The sequence below is a fragment of the Centruroides vittatus genome, unplaced genomic scaffold, assembly GCF_030686945.1.
Source record: "Centruroides vittatus isolate TY-2023 unplaced genomic scaffold, ASM3068694v2 contig_1427, whole genome shotgun sequence".
NCBI lineage: Eukaryota > Metazoa > Arthropoda > Arachnida > Scorpiones > Buthidae > Centruroides > Centruroides vittatus.
The window spans coordinates 683,639-704,454 of NW_027120893.1; the positions used below are offsets into that span (position 1 = coordinate 683,639).

Consider the following 20,816-nt stretch of genomic DNA (forward strand, 5'->3'; position numbering starts at 1 on the left):
TAGCCTTCTTGAAACAGTAAATTCTGTCTGTGATGAGAACGTTGCCTTGCAGCACCAGTCAAAAACTTTATGGATCTGAAGTGATTTTGAACTGAAATATATAATTCGGGTGTGTTTCCTTCATCGGTTATAATTTCACAACAGCTTCATATCCATCTCTTCCTAAGGCACAATATTTTTTTGTGGCAACAAGATAAACTTGATTCATATCCAAAGGTTCAAAGCCAACTTTGATATCTGATATTATACTGATGAAGAAAACACTTCAATTATGTATTTCAGTTCAAAATCACTTCAGATCCATAAAGTTTTTGACTGGTGCTGCAAGGCAACATTCTCATCACAGACAGAGTTTATTTTGTGTTTCAAGAAAGCATTCTTATAAATATACATAAAAAAAGAACAAATGCATATCATTTTTAATATTCAAATAATTATAGTCATTACATAGTTGTTGGAAAATGTTTAATGCAAGAAATAAATGTTATTTTATTAATATATTTCTTTGTATATTTTTATGAATTTAAAGCAAGGGATAAAAATCAAGTTTTGGATGAATGTGATGATGTAAATTTAAAGATTTATTAATATTTTTTCAATTAAAATTAGTTTATTAATAGTGAAATTGTTAAGTTTTTATATTTCATTTCTATAATATCTGAAATTTTTATGATTGATTCTAACAGAGTCATATTTAATCAAACATTTAATGTATTATTATAAAATGTTTTGCTTTTAGATAATAAATATTGAAGAAATATGTCGCTGAATATAAAAAAACCAACAGCTTTGGCTTCTTTAACGGCAACATACACTGATTCAGAAGGTGAACCGGATTCAGAGGAGGAAATCTCTCCTGAAGTTTCTAATTACATAGTTCCTGTAAAAGAAATAGCACCTATTCCTATAGTTCCTGGTTTGTATTTTTTTATTATTATATAAAAATATTATTATATTTATATATTACAAGGGCAGTTTTTTTCAATCTCCAATGGTCTATAAAACAAAGACAAGTGTAAATAACAAAATGAATTTATTACCTAAAGTTAGGTACAAACATGGTTACTTTACGGCATAATCACCGTGAAGATTGAGGAATTTGTCATATCTGTGGATGAGCTTTTCCATCCCTTTGTCATAGAATGTTACCGCCAATGAATTGAGATGGCCTTAACAACGTTGTTTTGAAGATTGTCATTAGTTCATTAGTCTCAAACCTCTGTTCTGCTAGTCACGTTTTCAGTTCAGGAAAGAGGTGGAAGTCAGAAAGGTTAAAAAGTTTTAAGCTGGGTGGAAGTCTTCACCAACTTTAAACATCCAGCGTATAGCCCTGATTTAGTGCTGAGTGACTTCCACCTCTTTCCTGAACAGGAAAAGTGGCTAGGAGGGCAGAGGTTCGAGACTAATGACAATCTTCAAAAAAATGTTAGGGTCCATCTCAAGTCATTGGAGGCAACATTGGGGATGGAGAAGCTTGTCCACAGATATGACAAATGCCTCAATCTTTACGGTGATTATGTCAAAAAGTAACTATGTTTGTACTTAACTTTTGGTAATAAATTCATTTTGTTATTTACACTTGCTTTTTTTTATGGACCATTGGAGCTTGAAAAAAAAAACAGCCTACGTATATGGATGCTAATAATAAATTTTTTATACAAAGCATTGTTATTATAATTTGAATATTTATTAATATACATTTATGTTTAAAATTTTCAAGAAATAATTTGATTTATTAATGTGGTTATCAAGTTATCAAATTAATAACCCAAAATATAATAAAAACAAGTAATCCTCAGATGATATATTTTAGTTAATATGTTTTTATTTTAGCACAGTTTATTAATTATGGACAATTTTTGTAGTACGGTGGAGCCTGCATATTGTTGTCACTTTTGAACTCGATAATAATAATAACTGACTCATAACATTAAATAAATAGTATTGATAAATAAGACTCCTGTTATAGTGTAATTGAGTAAGAAATGCTTGCAATTTAAACTATTATATTGCCATCAATTAATGATTGAAATGATAAATGTTTAATGTTTAAAGTATTGGCTGAGGCCAATATCACAAAAAGACAGTCAATTTAAAAAAGGCCTATTTATCTAAAAATAATGATGACCATAACCAAAACTCTGATTACAGTGAGGTTTTAAACTGTATTTAAACATAGGACATACTAGTTCTGATAATATTAAATGACTGATAACAATAGCTGCAATCACAGAAAGTGGATTTTACTTTGCTGATAATTGATAAAAACAATTTTCACTTTACACTGGTATTGTTATATGGGAGAGAAATCACACCTAACTGGCTTCAAAAACATGTATTTATTAAAAATTGCCAGTACTTTGGAAGACATACTGCCTTTGTCATCAGGTAAAAATTGAACACAAATTTTAAACTTAAGAATAGAACATAACTGCAGCGTTTCTTTTTTAAATTAAATAAAGGTGCAAAGCTAGATTCTATTTTATGGGACATATTTTTTGGAATAATGATTCAGAAAATGCTATTAATTGGAACTGTAGGAAAATTAATTTGTCATAAGTATTTTTATTTGGATATAATATAATAAAATTTATTTTGAAAAAAAACATAAAGAATATAAGCTGTACTTTTAGTTAACTTTTATTTTCATTTTTTGGATGTCTTCTTACCATAAATTCTTGAAGTTTTTGAAGTGTGAAGGCATCAAGAAAAATGTTAATATCTTTGAAAGCCTCAATCAAGATATTGATATTGAAAATTTCCATTGTGAATGTTTTAAGCTGCTGTAATCATTACCTTTTTGTTACAATAGTACATCTAATTTGCTTGAACTACTATTTATTCAGTACCTAGATAAGGAGCATTTCCAGTTTCAAGAGAGTGATAATTGGATGATAATAGGAATGACCAGTCACCTCTCCACAGGCTAAATCTAATGATTACATTTATTTATTAAAGCACCAGAATATAAAATCAAATATACAATAACCAACCTGTGAGATTGTAATATTAAAATTAAAGAATTAAGATGATGATGCTTCTGAACTACCAGCAGATTTAAATCCTACATCAATCTAATTAATTTTTTGTTGCATATAAATCCACGCATGTTCCGTCTACCTTTATAAATACTTATTAGTTTTCACCTCTTAACTCTAAGTAGAAGAGCAGTATTTCCTTTGATTTTAATATAGATTAATATAGATCATTACCAATATTGAATTTAAATTTAGCATTATTTCTCTTGATTTTAGTATTAACAGTAAATCTATAGTTACATAAACTATGAACATATAAAATTATTACAGAAAACAAATTTTCTTTGTAAGTATATAGTAAATAGCACTGATGAAATTATTTTGTTTTTATATGATTTTATAAACACAAAGCAAACAAATAGAAATACAGTTTTACATTGCGTGAAAATAAATTGTTATTCAAGAAACTAAAAGTTTCTATTGATTCTTCTTTCTTGATGATAGAAAAGATATAAATGTACAGAGAGAGAAATTTTTAGGATATTTATGGAAATGGAAAGACTATTTTAGAAATATAAAATGGAAATTACAATAAATGATGTTAAACATAGCAGAAAAGCTCAAAAGATGGTAAAAACACAAGCACTTTTGCCTTTAATATAAGAACTTCTTTGGATTTAATTTGTTACTCAAATCTACAACAGATTTGAGTAACAAATTAAAATTATTTCAGAATAGAACAATAATTTAAAAAGTTTAAACTTCCAACATTTTTCTATTTGTAAATAATTTGTTTTCATATGGAAAAATGAATTTAGACTGAAAAATATGAATGTTAGTATAAGTATAAATATAACACAAAATAAATGCCTTCTAACTATTAACACTGGAGTGAGTAATAAACAGTCACAAACAGAACCTTTTCACCAGTGTTGTACTTGACACAAAAACCTACTAATGTTTTCGGTCCACTTGGTGGAGGCCGAAAACGTTAGTAGGTTTTTGTGTCAAGTACAACACTGGTGAAAAGGTTCTGTTTGTGACTGTTTAAGTATAAATATGATTAAAAATTAAAATAAAGATTTTTAAATAAGTTTCAGAAAAAAATTAATGAGCTCAAAACATTATTCAAATAATGAATAAGGTAATTTACTAGATTTGTTGTTAAAATTTCTATAGTTTTGGACAATGTCATAATTTCTTTCATCATTTGATTGAAATCTATTTTATTCTAATGTATAATAAAATTATTTATTACTTAGTTCATTAACTTTCATTTGTTCTATATGTTACATCCTTCCTTGTTCATATATTTGAGCTTTTAATGCAAAGTCAGTAGCCCTGACATAAAACAGAATTGTATTTTCACAAGTTAAATAAATCTTATACACTGTTGTTTGTGAAAATCCAACACCACGAAGGAATTATCTGATTAGAATGAAATTTACACCATATATTATTACTGATATGACTATACATAAGTGATTAAATTTTCAGAACAGTACAAAAATTATTATTTGATAAAATCAGTATCTTGTAAAGCCTCTATAAGCTGAAATAAGAGATGCTATACATTGTGGCAATGAATTTGAAAACTTTGAATGGTGTTCTGAGGAATTGCTTGCCAAGTGGCTTGTATGTGTGTCCATAGTTCATTGATACTGACTGCTAACAGGACTTTGAAGGGTCAGTTTCCTAGTGACCATATCTTAGACATATTCAATAGGCAACATGTCTGGTGAATGGACAGGCCAGGGAAGAAGTGGTATCTACCAAGCCTTGAAGAGGTCATGAACGTTCTTGGCAACTTGTGGTTGAGCATGTTGGAAGTGCTCTGAAGGAACAGTAGTACTTCTGTCTCTACAACTTCCCTGCTGTAACAGTTGCTGTTGAGATTGCCCTCAAGTCATAGCAGACAAGATTGTATCCAATAGTGCACCATACCATTACACTTGGTGTTTGGTTAGTATGATTCTCTAAAATGCATGCTGGAAGATTGTGTTCAACATGATACCTTCTAATGCAAATGTAGCCATCATTGTGGTCCAAGTTAAATTGAGATTCGTCTGAAAACATGACTTGTTGTCAATCAGCATGCCATTGTTTGTATTCATGACCTCATAGCCTGAGGTGTCAATGATCTAGAATCAAGGGAATCCATCCAAAGGGATGCCTGCAGCCCTTTTAAGATAATGAACTGTGCTGGCAGACAATGCCACATCTATTGCAGTGCTCCTCTGCTGTACTAACACTTGTAGTGTTGCAGAATGATTCATACTGCTTTGAGAAAGAAATGTCTGTCATCTCATGGTATTGTCACAATTTTGGTCCACTGGGCCATGAACTTTGAATAGCATTTTATTAAAAGCTTTTTTTTCTTTCTTTTCAAAGTAAAAGCTTAATATTTTCTAGAGCTTATATAGGTTATTCTGTATGCTGGTGTATAAGTTTAGCTCAAGATTTTCAGCTCTTAATTCTGATTTAAATCTACCTGTCATTAAAGTTGATCCCCAACTAAATGGTAATCTACTGTAGGCAAGGATTGAAACATTGATGTAATATATTGTAATCTATAGTAAAAATGTATAACAACACTATAACACATTTATTGAAATATTAATCATAATTTTAGCTTTTGATATATATATTATATAGCTCATACAAAAAAAGGATGAGGTACCAAGATCTACATAGAACACTAAGCACCACTAAAACTTTTTGGTAAGTTTTGTTGTAAAAAGCTCTGTCGTACAATACATCTGATCTACTAATAATTACATTCAAGCCAAAATCAACAAATCCATTGAAATATTAATAGTTTATAAAGCATACTACCATGATAATACACAGCTGCATACAACATATGATAAATAATAAATGTCTTTGCTCATACTTTGCCATCTGCTCCGTGATTTATGGTACATCAATAATCAGAAACAACATATGGCATAATTTGTTTATACTGAATTTTTATTACTAGTAAAGTAAGTTACATTGAGAAACTGGAAACTGTTTCTCGATGTAGTTAGCTTGAGCAGTAATATGTCACAAATAAAAGATTATAAGTGATTTATTGTGGATAAAAGAAAAAAATATGATGAAAAGTACAGATAAAAAGAAAAGTGTAATACTAAAAATATTAAATTAAACTAAACTAAACTGAAAGAAACTAAACTAAATAAATAAACTAAACTAAACTAAAAAATAAAAAAATAACAAAATTATTTCACATTTAAGCAGGCAAAGTCTTCAATAAATTGGAGTCTGTCATTAAAACCAGCCACATTTGAGATTCTGTCCAGTCTTGACTGAGAGAACTATGTCTCCTTCAATCTTCAACAATCTTGTGCTCCAGTTCTAGAAAGTTCCAGAAAATTTTGATTGCAGGAAGTTATGGAAAATTTTCCCTTTATTAGAGCTAGTGAAAGGTGCCATCTAATGGGGATGAGACGGTACTACTACACTACAACCGCTGTAACAGCGAGAGCAAGTGCAGCACATCGGGGCTGTCTGCATAGGATGTAAACCTGGTTCCTTTTTTTGAACTCGGATAACTTTTCCACAGTTCAACTTAAATTTACCAAACTCAGCAAAAATATGAAGCAACTCTCTGGCTTTATATTCCAAAAAAACAATACCCAAAAATTTTTTTTTAAAACTCTAAAATGAAACCTTAAAAGTCATCCCAGAAGCCTGAGCTCACTTACTGCTTGCCCAGGCAATTATATTAATCTCTGTCAGTTTAATAAACCAAGCATGAGTTTTAATTTTAAATATTTGTGGTGGCTTACTAAAGTTACAGTAAATGGTGCACAATGATTGTTAGTAGCATTGTTCCACACTGTTGTGAAGGTTTGCATTTTATTTTTGTCATAAAAATCAACATTAGTTTTGGAGGGATTTTTTTTCAGGCCTTAAAAATGTCAAATTATATGCCAGCATATATGGTATGATTTTTTTGTGATGAGTAGAGTATGAGTAGAATGACTACTATACAGCTTTCTGATGGGATTTCAATAATAAGGCAAGAAAAAATAAATTGATAACTAAACTGTGGAAATAACACATAAAACAATATGGATGTTGTTTTTTCCTCTTATTTTTATCTTACTTATGCAGTTGATATTCTGAAAAAACATAGAAAAACTTGCTGCTTGCCTTTATTACTTAGCTATAAATTTATATGATAAAAACTTTATAATTTTTATAAACTATCTAATATATATAAATAAAGTTTGGACATAATCTATAAATTTGAAATATTTTTGAGGAAGATTTCATCATCATTATTTTAACAAAGAAATATTTAAATAATAAAATAAAAGCATAGAAATGATAAGTGGTGAAGTTATTCAATAAGTTTAATACTGTAATTAACATGAATTTATGTACAAATTTTTTAATTTTTAAAACTTTTTTTAATAATTTTTTCTTGTTTGAACATGTTTTCTTCATATAATACACATCTCAAAGCCCAATGAGTTAGGCCGCGACTCCACTAGCGTAAAAACAGGTGTAAAACCCCTCACCATAAAAGCTTTTAATTTACATGACCATGATATTTTACACCTGAGCAGGTCGTAAAACCAGCATAAAATCGAGTTGAGCAGTGTTTAACTTTTGACGCGAATATGGCCTTAAAACGGTACCATCCACCAATCAGAAGTCAGTGAAATCTAGGTCATTGTGACACAGTGCGAAAATGCGGAAAACGAGCTTTTGTGTATGTTCTCGCGTGGCTACTCTAGAATAGATCTGGAAAGATTTATTGAAAACATCTGAAAGTATTCATGTATCTACGACAAGAGGCATCCCGATTATAATAATGGATGCCTAAAACACACGATATGGATGGCAAAGGAAAGTCCTTCAATTTAGAGGAGTATATAATAAAAAAGCTAAGCTTATAAGTGATGTATATTATCTTAATAATATGATAATAAAAGTTAATATATGAAAGTAAAGATTTTTACTATGTTTGTAATTATAATATAGAAAAAACTCGTAGAATATAATCATTGTCTTAATATCGATATATTGCATATACAATCGTACAGGCGTAACTTCAACAGCACCGTTGTCATAAAAACTTTGCTAGCAGGACCTCCACCACAATCCAAGCACAAACACAAATAGGTCACGTGATTAAAAGTTTTTGCGGTGAGGGTTTTTACTTCTGTTTTTATGCTAGTGGAGTCTCGGCCTTAATATTATCCAACAATCGCCTAAATATTCGGGCTGTAATATGACTATAAACAAATAATTAATACAAATAAATTTGGTACTAGACCAAATTTATTTGTATTAATTATTTGTTTATAGCCATATTACAGCCTGAATATTTAGGTGATCATTGGATGATTACATGTTTTCTTCTTGAATATAATAAGTAGATATAATTCATTGTTAGTATTCAAGCATCTTGTTCTCTTTTAATATCAGTTGAAGGATCTAAAGCAGGAGCTGCCAAAGCGATCAATATCGACCCCCAGGAGTTGCTATAACGTTATTGGGGGTTGATGAAAAGACTAAAACTTACAAATTTTGAACCAAATATAGCTAACCTTGCTAAGGATTATCAAGCTTATCCATCTCATTGATTGTCAGTTACAAAAATTATTATTAACATATATACAATAAATGTAAAAAATTTAAAATTAAAAGAAATGTGTTAAAATAGTAAGAGCTTTTTTTTATTTGTAACACACACTTTTTGGTGGGGGTCGATGTGAGGTTTTGAAAAGTTGTAGGGGGTCAACGATAAAAAAGTTTGGTGACCCCCGATCTAAAGCATAGTGTCGCTTTGTTACAGACTTATGAAACAGTAGATGTTGGAGATGACAGGAATAAACAAAACTTTATTTGGTATACATATTACAAGGATGCATTTCGGGTCAGACTTCTCTTCAGTTTGATTCTTAGATTTACCTGTGTTTTGTAGACATTTAGTTGTATTATTTCAAACATATTTGTATTTTTCTTAAATATAAATTACAGAGTACAATAGGGGTCACATTTTAAGCAATGTGGTAGAGTTATGGATAGTTTATTCCAATATTCTATATAAATATTTCATCAGGTGAACTTTCATTCAGAACATCAAATAAGAGTTCAAAAATGTCTGCACAGCATAAAAATAAATAGAAACGTGAGAACCAGGATTATATTAGGGAACATTTTAATATTTAAAATGTTTTACAAAATTAATTTAGTTTAAAATATTATTTTATTTCACTTGAAAAAGAGGGAAATTTATTGATGTATATTATCTTTCCTCTTCCTGTGAATCAGAGGAAGTTAAGAGTTCCTTCTAAAACAAAAGTTTTAGGAGTGACAGAAACAAATTGTGGACAACCTTCATTAGTCCACTGATTTGGTATAAAAGGTGGCGGTCACCTTTTATCAATGCTTTCTGTCATGAATCTCATCTCATTAGCCATGCACTGTTTAACCATGTAGATCAGTCTTTCCCAACATGGGGCCCACACCCCACAGATGGGCAATTTGATTTTTAAGGGGGGCAATTCGAAAATAGACTCGTCCAAAGTTTAAGTTATTCATATAGCCACTGTACGCTATATTTATTGTAAATATTGATTTAAGTTAGTTTTAGTTTTCTTTGTTTCTCTTTCCTTTATAACCCTTTTTCCTTGGGGTAGGATTAACAATTCTGGAAACCACTGAGAACAAAGAGATCAACAAAGCCCTGATGCCGGTGGAAGAGGAGAAAGGACATTCTTTGCTCAGACCTTGAAGTGGACAGACATGAGTTGTGGTGTTCCAGGTCACATTTGGCAACGACTGGAAAGTGCAAGAGACTTTGATGAAAGGATTGGGTTTTATCGTGGTTACGACAAAACAGTGTGGCAATTAAGTGTATATGTTAAAGGGGGCATAAGAATTTTAGAAAGGCTTAGGTGGGGCATAGCACAAAAAAGTTTGGGAAACACTGATGTAGATAAGTTCCTTGTTGTTCCCAACATACGTTTGATACATCAATCCCATTAAGAAAGAATGAGACAAGAAGTCTTCTCAACCAACAAAGAAGTTCTTGCACTACATCCCCAGGTAACGAATGAAATAATTTGTAAAACTCTCTCTCGATGCAAATAGTAAGTAAATGTAAACTTTGAGATAGGATAGTTAAGTGGTCACAATGGTTGCATTATCTTTGTATCGATATTTGGAACATATATAGTGTTACTTTTAATATTAATTAACTGGCTTAATAATCATATCGAAATTTATCAAGTATGTTATTTTGTAATCTTTATCACTATTTTTCAGTTGTTTTATATTCTAAATTTTGACCAGGCCTACTTTAATTGCTGAATTAACATCGCCTCCTTATCACTCAGAATAAAATTGAAATAATTCAATCTCTATCGTGAGTTGGAACGCAATATAAAGTATTTATTCTAACTGGTATCAGGCTCCTGACATTTGAATGATCTTGCAATTTTTCAAAACAGAATAAAATAAAATCATCCATCCTGCAGAGCCCCACAGCTCCTGATCTCACAGAAGCATTTTTGTTTTATTTTTACATTTAAAATTTGAACTTGGTGTAAGTTATATACAGTTTTATTTTTGAAATACATATCTTTGTTTCATAAGTTTTTATACCTATTCATTTTGGAATCTTATTTCTTTACATACTAATCATAATTATATTTAAAAGTAATTAATTATAAATTATACTTAACTAATAATTTTAATTTGAAATTGAATCTTAGCACCAGAAGTGAATGAGAACATAGCAAGAAAACAGATATCAAAACTGATTTCCTATTCAGAAGGAACTATAGATGACGCTGATGAAAAAGAAGACTCTGATTTTGAAGAAAGAGCAAATAGTGATGATTCTATGGTAAATATATTTTTGAATTTCTTTTTAAAATTTTAAATATTTTTTTAGATATAAAAAACACATATAAAATATACAGACAATACAATTATGTAATGTATAAAACACAAATTTTATAAATTACTCTAAAATGCCATCATAAACCATTTTATTCTATTTATTATTGCCTAAATATATTACAGGCATACCTCACTAATATGGCAGATAAGGTTATAAATTCCTGCCATAAAATCATTAAATGAATCACAATTTTTTCAGTGTATGTGAAACCTTAAAAACGTATATAATAAATAATTTAATTATGCAATAGCACTAGGCATAAGAAAACAATACAAAAATAAAAATAGTGAGTAACAAAACCTCCTTAAGAGCAAGACAAGCACTGAAAATAATAAACATGAATGTAATTAAAAAACACTGTATTAAAGAAGCAAAATGCATAAACTGAGGTATGTCTGTATTATTCTAAAATATCCTTTCATTGTGTAATTATTAATTTTAATTTATCTCATACTTTCAGAAATTATAAATGTTTTTATAAATATTTGTTTATTTGGTGTAGGAAGATGATGAGAAGTTAAATGATTTGGATACGTGGCAATATTCTCCAAGTATTAATTTAAAGTTTTTTTTTTTTTAATTTCCAAATTTAAATATAAAATATTTAATATCTTTTTAATAATTCTTTTTCTTTTAGCTTCTTTTCATAAAAGCCTTCTTTCTTTAAAACCCGAAGAAGTACAATTACCTCCTGCACCTAGAGGAAGGTGTTCCAATTCACTTCAGGTATAATGATATTTTTATTATATACATTTATAACTACATTTTTTTTTTACAATAAATGATGCATTTATTTTACTTAACATATGATTTATTATTATGTATTATTAAAGATTTTAAAAATACAGTTTAACCTGTGTATCTCAAACATGTTTATCTTGAAATTTATATTTTCCCCTGCATTTTCAAATAAAGTGGCTATTCTTTTTACGGAAATATTAAAAGCATAAAAAATTGAATAGCTGCTATCTTACTATACTCTCCAAAAAGATATGTTATAGACTTTCATGTATATAAATAACATTAAAAAAATTTTTTTTTTAAATATATAATTTATAAATGAATACACAAAGTTTAACAAATTTAACATGCCTATACATAATTAAAAATATATAATTTTATTGAAATATTGTGTAAATAAATACATTATAAATAAATAGAGTACATAATTAAAATTTTTAAACTTTGAAAGGAGTTTGGATGCAGGATTGGGAGATGTGGCATTGTAGAACGGACCCCTCTTAATTCCATTGATTACTTTTTCTAGGATATGCAGTTTATTCAGTAAAAATAACTGATATTAATCACTGGAAGCAATGAATCACACTGTGCTAGGATCAACAGAGATAATGCATTAATGCATATTTATGTCAGGTTCACAAGACATATTGAAATATACATCACTAACAAACCATATTGAAAACATTATTCATTAAAAATAAATGTATTTGCTTGTGTGTCTAGATTTTATGCCCACCCTGTATTTGTGTGTTACAGCTAATTAGAAAGTTATCTTTTAATAAATAGTATCTGGATTTCCAGTATGTGTAATAACTTTTATTATCCTGTATTATCTATAAATTAAATCATTTATTTGATGAAAATTGTTTATATTCAGTTAACAACATATACTTACATTATAAGACATAAATGAATAAAAACATACAATTTGCCATAAACATTAATAGATTATATCATTAAACAAAGTTACTGCATACCATTTTTTAGGTTTTCAATAGAAAAACAAAAAGCATATAATTTTTATAATTATAAAAATTAAGTTACTTATAATGTAATTATTGTACAGCAGTTTAAAAAACAAATTTTAAAAGTGTTTAAATTTAATTCTTTCCATCATTCATTTTGTCAACTGTCATAAAGTTTTTATATTTGGTTTTTCTTATATTAAGCCAGAAAAAGAATGTTTTCGAAATACAGTAAAACCTTGATTTAACAGATTAATTCAGGCAAGGAGTGTCCATTAAAGTTAGAAGTCTGCTATATAATAATGTAAATTTTCTGAATGCATGTGCATTCAGAAATTTACTTTATTATATTTATGTAATTAATATAATAATTTTTTGTACTGTACAGTGAAATGTCAGTTTAACAGCTTAAAATTAACCAGTTTAATAAAATTTTCAGTATAACAAATATCATTATAATGAAAATTTTGGTTTAATGTAATAAAAATTCTGTCCGTTATGAGAGAATAAAACTATTCTTTCATAACGGACAGAATTTTCATTACAACGAAATCTATAAACGCATAAATCATTCATTATTAGTATATGTTGAATATTATGTCAAACAGTCTGACAACACTAATTTTAATCCTTAGTTATGGTTTTGTTTTGTTGTTATTAATCTACAGCTTATTTCTTTTTAAGTTTACAAGAAAAAATGGAAACAAAAAAAAAACAAAAACAATTTTCTTTGGAAGAAAATAATAAAATATTAGATAACGTCCAAAAAGGAATTAAACAAAAAGATGTACCTGATGGCCTACTGGAATGCTGTGTCACAGTACTGGATTTTATCAAAAAAACTTTGGTTAAAGAAAAATTAGACTTCTCTTATCAGAAAATAACAGCTTCAAACAGAAATAACAATTAGAGGCAGGATTCCAAGCAATTGGTACTACATTGTTATTTTAGTTGTTTACTTGTGATATTTTTTGCATTTTGAAAATGTGAAATTTAGTTTCATATAAATACTAATAGACAAATTGCATTTTTAAAAACTTTCTTCAAAATGTAAGCAAATTGTTTTTTTAATTCTTGCAATTTTGACTGTATTTTAACGAAAATATTTTGATGGTCCTCAATTTCATTATACTAACATTTCACTGTATATGTATTATTATTTATATACTCATCAAACATTTTTTGGAAAATACACTAATTGTATTTAATGAAACAAATAAATAAATGTTCTTATAAAGAAAATAAAATTTAAATTTTACAAAAACACAAATAAATAGGACAAATAAATATATAGCGACACTCATTATGGTGTGAAGTTAAGGGTGGCGACTCTTGAATTTAAAAAAAAAAAAAAACAGCAGTTAATTACATATGAAGAGCATTTAAAATAAACAGGGTGTTAATTTTCACATATGACATATGGACCAGAAATTTTGTCCGTTAAATCCAAAGTTCATTAAATAGATATTTTACTATATTTAAGAAAGTTGTCTTGTGTAATGTATAAGATATTGATCATTTTTTTAATATAATAATAAATGTTTTAAATAATAATTGGAACAGTTTAAAAATATAATGAAAGGGAAATAATTTCTATTTACTTGCTAAATAAGTCATATAAAATAAAAATCTTTCTTGAGTGTTTATTTTTCAAGAAATCAATTATAACATAGTTTTATGTAGATTTTTTAATTATATGGTTTAAGGTTGACTTCCATTAAAAAATTATTCTTCCTTTAAAAAATAATTCGTAGAAAACATGCTAAATTTAAGTATTTTCATCAACAAAGTTTATAAAAAAAAATTATGCAGTTAAATTTTTCTGATTCTTTTCTATATCAGCTTATGAGTGCATTGTGCAATTGTATTTTATCCATTATATCATTTAAGTGTACTTTATCTATTTGTCTAGATTTTAACTGTGCTTATTTACAAAATTTTAATGGCTCTTCTTTTAGCCTTTTAGAATTATTGGAAAAGTTTTTAATGCAAACATTTTTTTAGTTTTATTCAATATTAGATATTTTAGACTATAGTTTATTCCTTTAGAATTATATACCAGATTATTTTACATGTTGTCACATAATTTGCCATTTACTATATATTATCACCAGTGATCTTATTGATGTAATGTTTTAAACACTACTGATCTTATCTGTATGTAATTGTTCTTAGATACTATGAGTTGTTTGAAGATATTTTCATATTTTTGATTATTATCATAGTTGGCCATTAACACCGGGTTTTTTTTTATTTCCTTACTTTGCTTTCCGATATGGCAAGTTATAGAAATAAAAAAATATGGGTATGTACTAATATGAGTAAAAATGCTATGGGTAAATCAATGTCATCAAGTAAATATCTTCCAAAATTGCCTTACATCAACCTTCTATAATGCATTCCATTTTTTAAAAGTTAGGAAGTTTTAGTTGGACCTGAAGCAGACTAGTTAATTTAGTTGAAAGTGTTAGTCACACATCAATTCCTCTATTGAAAAAGTTCTTTGTTTGCTATAAGTACTAATATGGGTAAAAGGTTATATCTTATATAGAAGTCCTTCTTCATAAAAACTATTTGGACACAATGCATGAATATATTAATAAATAAATATACAGTAGAATCTCGTTTTAACAGATCACAGAACAATGGATATCTCAGAATAATGGATTTTTTCCAGGTCCTGCTAAATCAATGTAATTTTACTTCCTTTTAGTGGATCTGTTACTCAGAATAATGAACTTTTTCTACCCCAAATCTATTGTAAACTTTGCATTTTTATTCAACATTTAGTTAATATGTGGGATATTTGTTTCTGGAAATTTATGGATTGATGATGCACTTGTTATGTTTGGGATATGTACAGTTGAAGAATTATATGAAGAGAGTCAGCTGACTGATATGATTGAGGAGTCACTAGTGAACACAGTTGCTGGTTCAAGTGTAGTGCTGAAATTTAGCAAGATCAAGTATTTTCAAGTTGTGAAGACCTTCCTGATGAGTTTCAGCACAAATGAACAAGCTGTACTGTGCATTACATTGCTAATATCAAGGGGTGTTGTGTTTAACAGAGAAAAGAAATCAAGATGGACAAGTTTTTTTAATGAATTGTGAAGTCAAGCAAAATGCTAATGAGCATATGTAATTTGCCATTTTTTATGCTTATAGTATGTACAGTTTTTGTCAGCTTTGTCATACACACATATGGTGTAATATACACTCATATACAACATAATATACATGTACAGGGTGGTTATAATTAAAGTTGCCCTACTCAGACCTGTCTAGAGTCGTTCTCGTGGATGTATTTTAATGAAACTTGGTATATATGTTATGGACCATGGGAAAAAGGAAAATGCAAATATTTAGTACAAATTTTTACCACTAGGTGAAAAAATGGCGCATGAAGAACAAGAAACACAAAGTCGAAACACGCAAAAGGTTTTTATTCACAACATTTGTACAATGTGAAATCCATGGCTCTAGACAGGTCTGAGTAGGGCAACTTTAATTACAACCACCCTGTACATTACAAACATACATGTTTCTATAGGATAAAGAAAAGAGATCTCGAGACTGAATAATTTCAAGTACTGGTATATTTTTTATATATAGGGGTTAAAAAATGGAAACTTTTTGAATAAGGGATATTTTCTTGGGTGTGTGGGAAATCGTTCACAATATAATGGATTCTCAGAACAACGGATGATTTTCAGCAGTCCGAGCAATTCATTAAAACGAGATTCTTCTGTATATACATAATATTTCTTAGACAAGATTAAGGAATTTTAGAAAATAAATGTTTTACTAACTATTAGAACATTCAGCCAGATAATCCAGAATCTTAATGAATTTAGAATATTTATGTTTAATTTTTTATAGACCAAATATATATTTATCTGGCTCAAAATTTGTTTCTTTAAGTGAACATATAGTTTCTATAATAGCATTTTTATTTAAGGTATTATTAAGAAGTACTTTTAATGAAGAAAATATTGCTTTGAAAGAAGTAATTACAAGTGGTGTTTATAAAATTTCAATCAGTAATGGAATGAATGGTAGATTCTCAGAATACATAGGTGTATACCAATATAAATGTAACAGTTTGAGACATTTGAGAGAGGATTAAGGAGTGCCACAGTGATAATACATCTCTAAAACAAAACCATTCTGGATAATCTCATTGTATCTGGAATCAAGTGGTAAAAGTTGGGAATAACCTTTAAAATTTTTTATAGATATTACTCAATTAAAAGCAATATTTTCTTCTTTAAATCATAGCCAAATTATACTTTGATACATTGTATTAAATTTAATAAACTTTGATATTAGATATCATTATTACAAATTTATAATTTAATTTCAGGAGAAAATTGCAGAACTTTATGAAAAGAAAATGAAAGAAGGAAAAGATATGAATGCAACAATACAAAAGAAGAAAAACTTTAGAAATCCGAGGTAATATTTTTACTGAACTGCTTAAATATTTTCATAAATTTCGCATTAGACATATAGAACTAATTTTAAGAAAATTAATATTTAATAGTAATTTCTGTCAGATTTCAGTCATAGAATCTATAAGGGAACAGCAGACTATTCCCTTATAGTACATTATGATCACTACACTGATAGAGCAAGTTGGCTTATGCCTATAAAGGCTTGTAATTATAATCCAAAACCTTAGCTATAAAAATGAATAAACAAATTATATTTTATTATAAAGAACATGATATCCAAATAGCATAGTATGATATCGATCTTAACTTAGACTATAATTCCTAAATCAAGTACGTAAAATTATGTAAAAATATCAAAATTAAATGAAAAAAGTATTATACTAATTAGTTTGATATTCATCTTCAGGCAAAAATTTGAAATTATAACCAAATGCTTCTGAATTTCATAAGAAATTCAAGAAAGGAACATATTTTCAAATGTACTGTAATTTAAAACATAGAACAAAAAACAAAAATTTTTTAAAAATATTAGATTAGAAATAAAATGTTATATTACGACTAACAATTTATTGATGTCATTATTTAAATGGAAACTTGTATTTAAGAGCATTGAATTGCCTTAAATGGAGAAACCCAAAGGTTAGAAGCTGAAATGTGAGTTGATTATATGTTTTGCGAGGCAAATGTATATTGTCTCCTAAATAAATAGCACATTATGATCACTATACTGATGGAGCAAGTTGGCTTCTGCCTACAAAGGCTTGTAATTATAATCCAAAACCTTAGCTAGTTCTATGTTATACCTCCCATGCAAGATATTGTCCTAGTACTCAGATAACCTACTTGTGTGAAGTCCACAAATTTCATGCAGTTGTCCGAAATTTAATTGTAAACAAATCTGATAGAAAAACACTCCTTGTGAGAATCAGATCGGAGGTCAGATCGGTTGGTGATAACACTCAGATGGGAAAGTTGACATATAGGTGTCAAGAATGAACTGATATCATCAACATTTGACGATTACATGACCCCCTTTCTCACGACAATGAGATAAAAGCGAGAGCTACCGGAAGCCCGGAGCGAGCAATCGAACTGGAAGTTATATTTGGTAACTGTGCGCATTCCATCTCCCGGACCTCCATACAACGGACCTGATCCAACGAAAGGAGAAGACACTGGTTGGAAGACAAACAGTGGCTACGACTTTTCCATACAGACGACGTTCGCTATATCAACTCTTTGCTGAACTGAGAAGTATTTAGGAGCTAGGAAACTTGTAAACTCTTTCTCTAATCTAGAAAGTAGGGACGTGGCATAGATAGTAAATTAGTCGCTTTCCTTTGTAAATAGTCAATAGAATAACCACATTTAGCCGTATAACCAGTATATTCATTTAACTCTGTGTAGCCTTGTGTATGTTATAGTTAGCCAATTAATAAACCTTTATTTTGTTATATGTTAAACCTGTCTCCTGTCTATCCAGGGACACCTGTTGACTTGTTCATCTCCCTTGCCACTTGATTTTGCCCTCTTATAGCCATCTGACAACGCCGAGGTCAGGTTTTAACAACCTGTACTGAGTAAGTGGTTAATAGGGCACCCCCCTTTAGCCCCTGGCTTATCTCACACTAGCAAGCAAGAGAAGAACATATCCATACTTCTCTTTCTGCTTAAATGATGATAAATTGTTATCAGTAACATAACATTTTATTTCTTATCTAATATTTAACCTGTCCTGTGTTGTTCCTGAAATATCGGGCCATAACCTTATGACCTTGACTGGGGGACCCAAGCTATCTCGTTTCTGCTTAGGAAAATTTTTTTAACATTAGATGTCACTACTTGTACAGAATTCTGAAATTAGTGACCCATATCCACAAATGTTATCTAGTTTTCGCACAGCAGGATATTACAATAATTGGATTAGATGTTCAGAAGAAAAACAAAGGAAAGTAGACCATTAGTTAGACTTTGTTTCGACATGGCAATGGCTGGTAGAATGGCACTCTGAATAAACCAGAAATGATTGAGTATTTGTTTAATTTAGATTCCGATGAGTCTGAATTATCAGACAGTAATGATGAATTAGTCTAAAGTGAGAATTTGAGTGATAGTAGTAGTGATAATGATCATCAAAAACCAAGTACAAGGGGATACAGAGGCCGACCACATGGTCATGCTCATAGAAATAGTAGTGCGAAATGTCCTTATTTTAGTAATGATGATGGCTGGATCTAGTGATTGCAAATTTACTGGTAATTCAGTAATTATATTCGGGGTTACCAGTTTATTGGTAATTTACTGGTAAATTCATATTAACAAATGATTTAAAATGAAACTGAATTACTGACAGAATTATTCGATAACCATTTATTTTCAAGTTTTCTATCAATTTAGACAAACAACATTCTTGTAATAGCAGTTATTATGACATAACAGACATTGAAATAATGCTGATACTTAATTACATTTTTCTTTATTTTGAAAGTAGGCTCTTAAAAAACATAATACATTTAGGCTCTCATTGTCTAATCTAGATCTAATTTTCATACCAATGGCAGCTGCATTAGAAAAAGCACTCGGAATCAATACTAGTTGGATGTACTGTCATTAGAGCATTGAAAACCTTTTTAAGATATGTTCCTTGTATTTTTTGCTCTACAAAATAATTCATTTCTTTATATCTTTCACACTTTTAAACTTACTTATATTACTGTTATCAGCATCTACACTCTTTTATGTTTAATGAATAAGTCCAATTTCTCTTTCATTGTTAAATTTGATTTTTCTATTGGCTCTTTGTTCTCATTTCAACATGAGAAGTTGGTTAGGTAAGCAATGAACACCTCTCACTAGAATCTGAGTCTGAACTAATTTCAGTGACATTTGCAAGTCATGATTCATTTTCACTTTCTGATAAGTGCTTGATTATTTCCACAATCCTATTCAAAATTATATTTTTGTTATCATTATTGGATATTTCATGTGACTTATATTTGTTCAATTTTTCTAGGTTATATTCCTGTATTATACTCAAAAAAACTGGTCTTGATTTTGGAGTATAATATAGGGAATCAAGTTATAAAAAAAACCTAGAAAATTCCTTTTAATAACCTTAAATTACAAATGGAATGACCCATCACCACCTGCAATGTTTTCTTGCTATGGCTTGGGGGAGACAAAAAAGAAATCTGCTTTCCATGGGTATTTCAGGAAAATAAATGTTGAATTAATTAAGAGGTTTTCAACCGAAATACTGGTAAAAAAATTAATTACCGGTAAATTTACTGGGGTATAATTTTCCTAATTTACTGGTATACTTTTAAACCAGTTACTGGTAATGCAATCACTAGTTGGATCTATACAAACTTTACAAGTCCTCAAGTGAACAGTTTCACAGACAAGCAGGAATTCAATGTAAGTTACAAAGTGATACTACACCATTTGACCTCTTCAATGTATCTTTTGATGATGAACTTGTAGGAAAGATTGTTGAAGAAATGAACAGGTATGATGAAATGTGACAAATTATGTGAAAACAGTCACATAAAACACTGGAAACCTACAACAAATCCAGAAATTAGAGAATTTTTAGGACATTAAAATTACAAGTATTATTAGAAAACCTTGTCTAAGTATGTATTTTACAACTGAAAATGTTTTTTTTATACCGTTTTTTTCAAATGTGATGTCAAGCAACCGATTTCTGCTTTTATTGTCATGTTTGCATTTTACAAACAATGATCAAGCA

At 29.0% G+C, this 20,816-nt stretch overlaps 1 protein-coding gene across 2 annotated transcripts in view; it reads left to right on the forward strand.

Annotated features, from left to right (window-relative positions):
- LOC136968278 (SAP30-binding protein) overlaps positions 1–20,816 on the forward strand; it is a 42,915-nt gene that overhangs the window by 5,199 nt on the left and 16,900 nt on the right. For both annotated transcript variants that reach the window (XM_067262264.1, XM_067262265.1), the window contains exons 2-6: positions 740–916; positions 10,715–10,848; positions 11,408–11,456; positions 11,543–11,631; positions 16,975–17,066. In XM_067262264.1, the coding sequence (XP_067118365.1) occupies positions 760–916; positions 10,715–10,848; positions 11,408–11,456; positions 11,543–11,631; positions 16,975–17,066 (521 nt within the window). In that variant the 5' untranslated portion in view covers positions 740–759. The remainder of the gene's footprint in view (positions 1–739; positions 917–10,714; positions 10,849–11,407; positions 11,457–11,542; positions 11,632–16,974; positions 17,067–20,816) is intronic.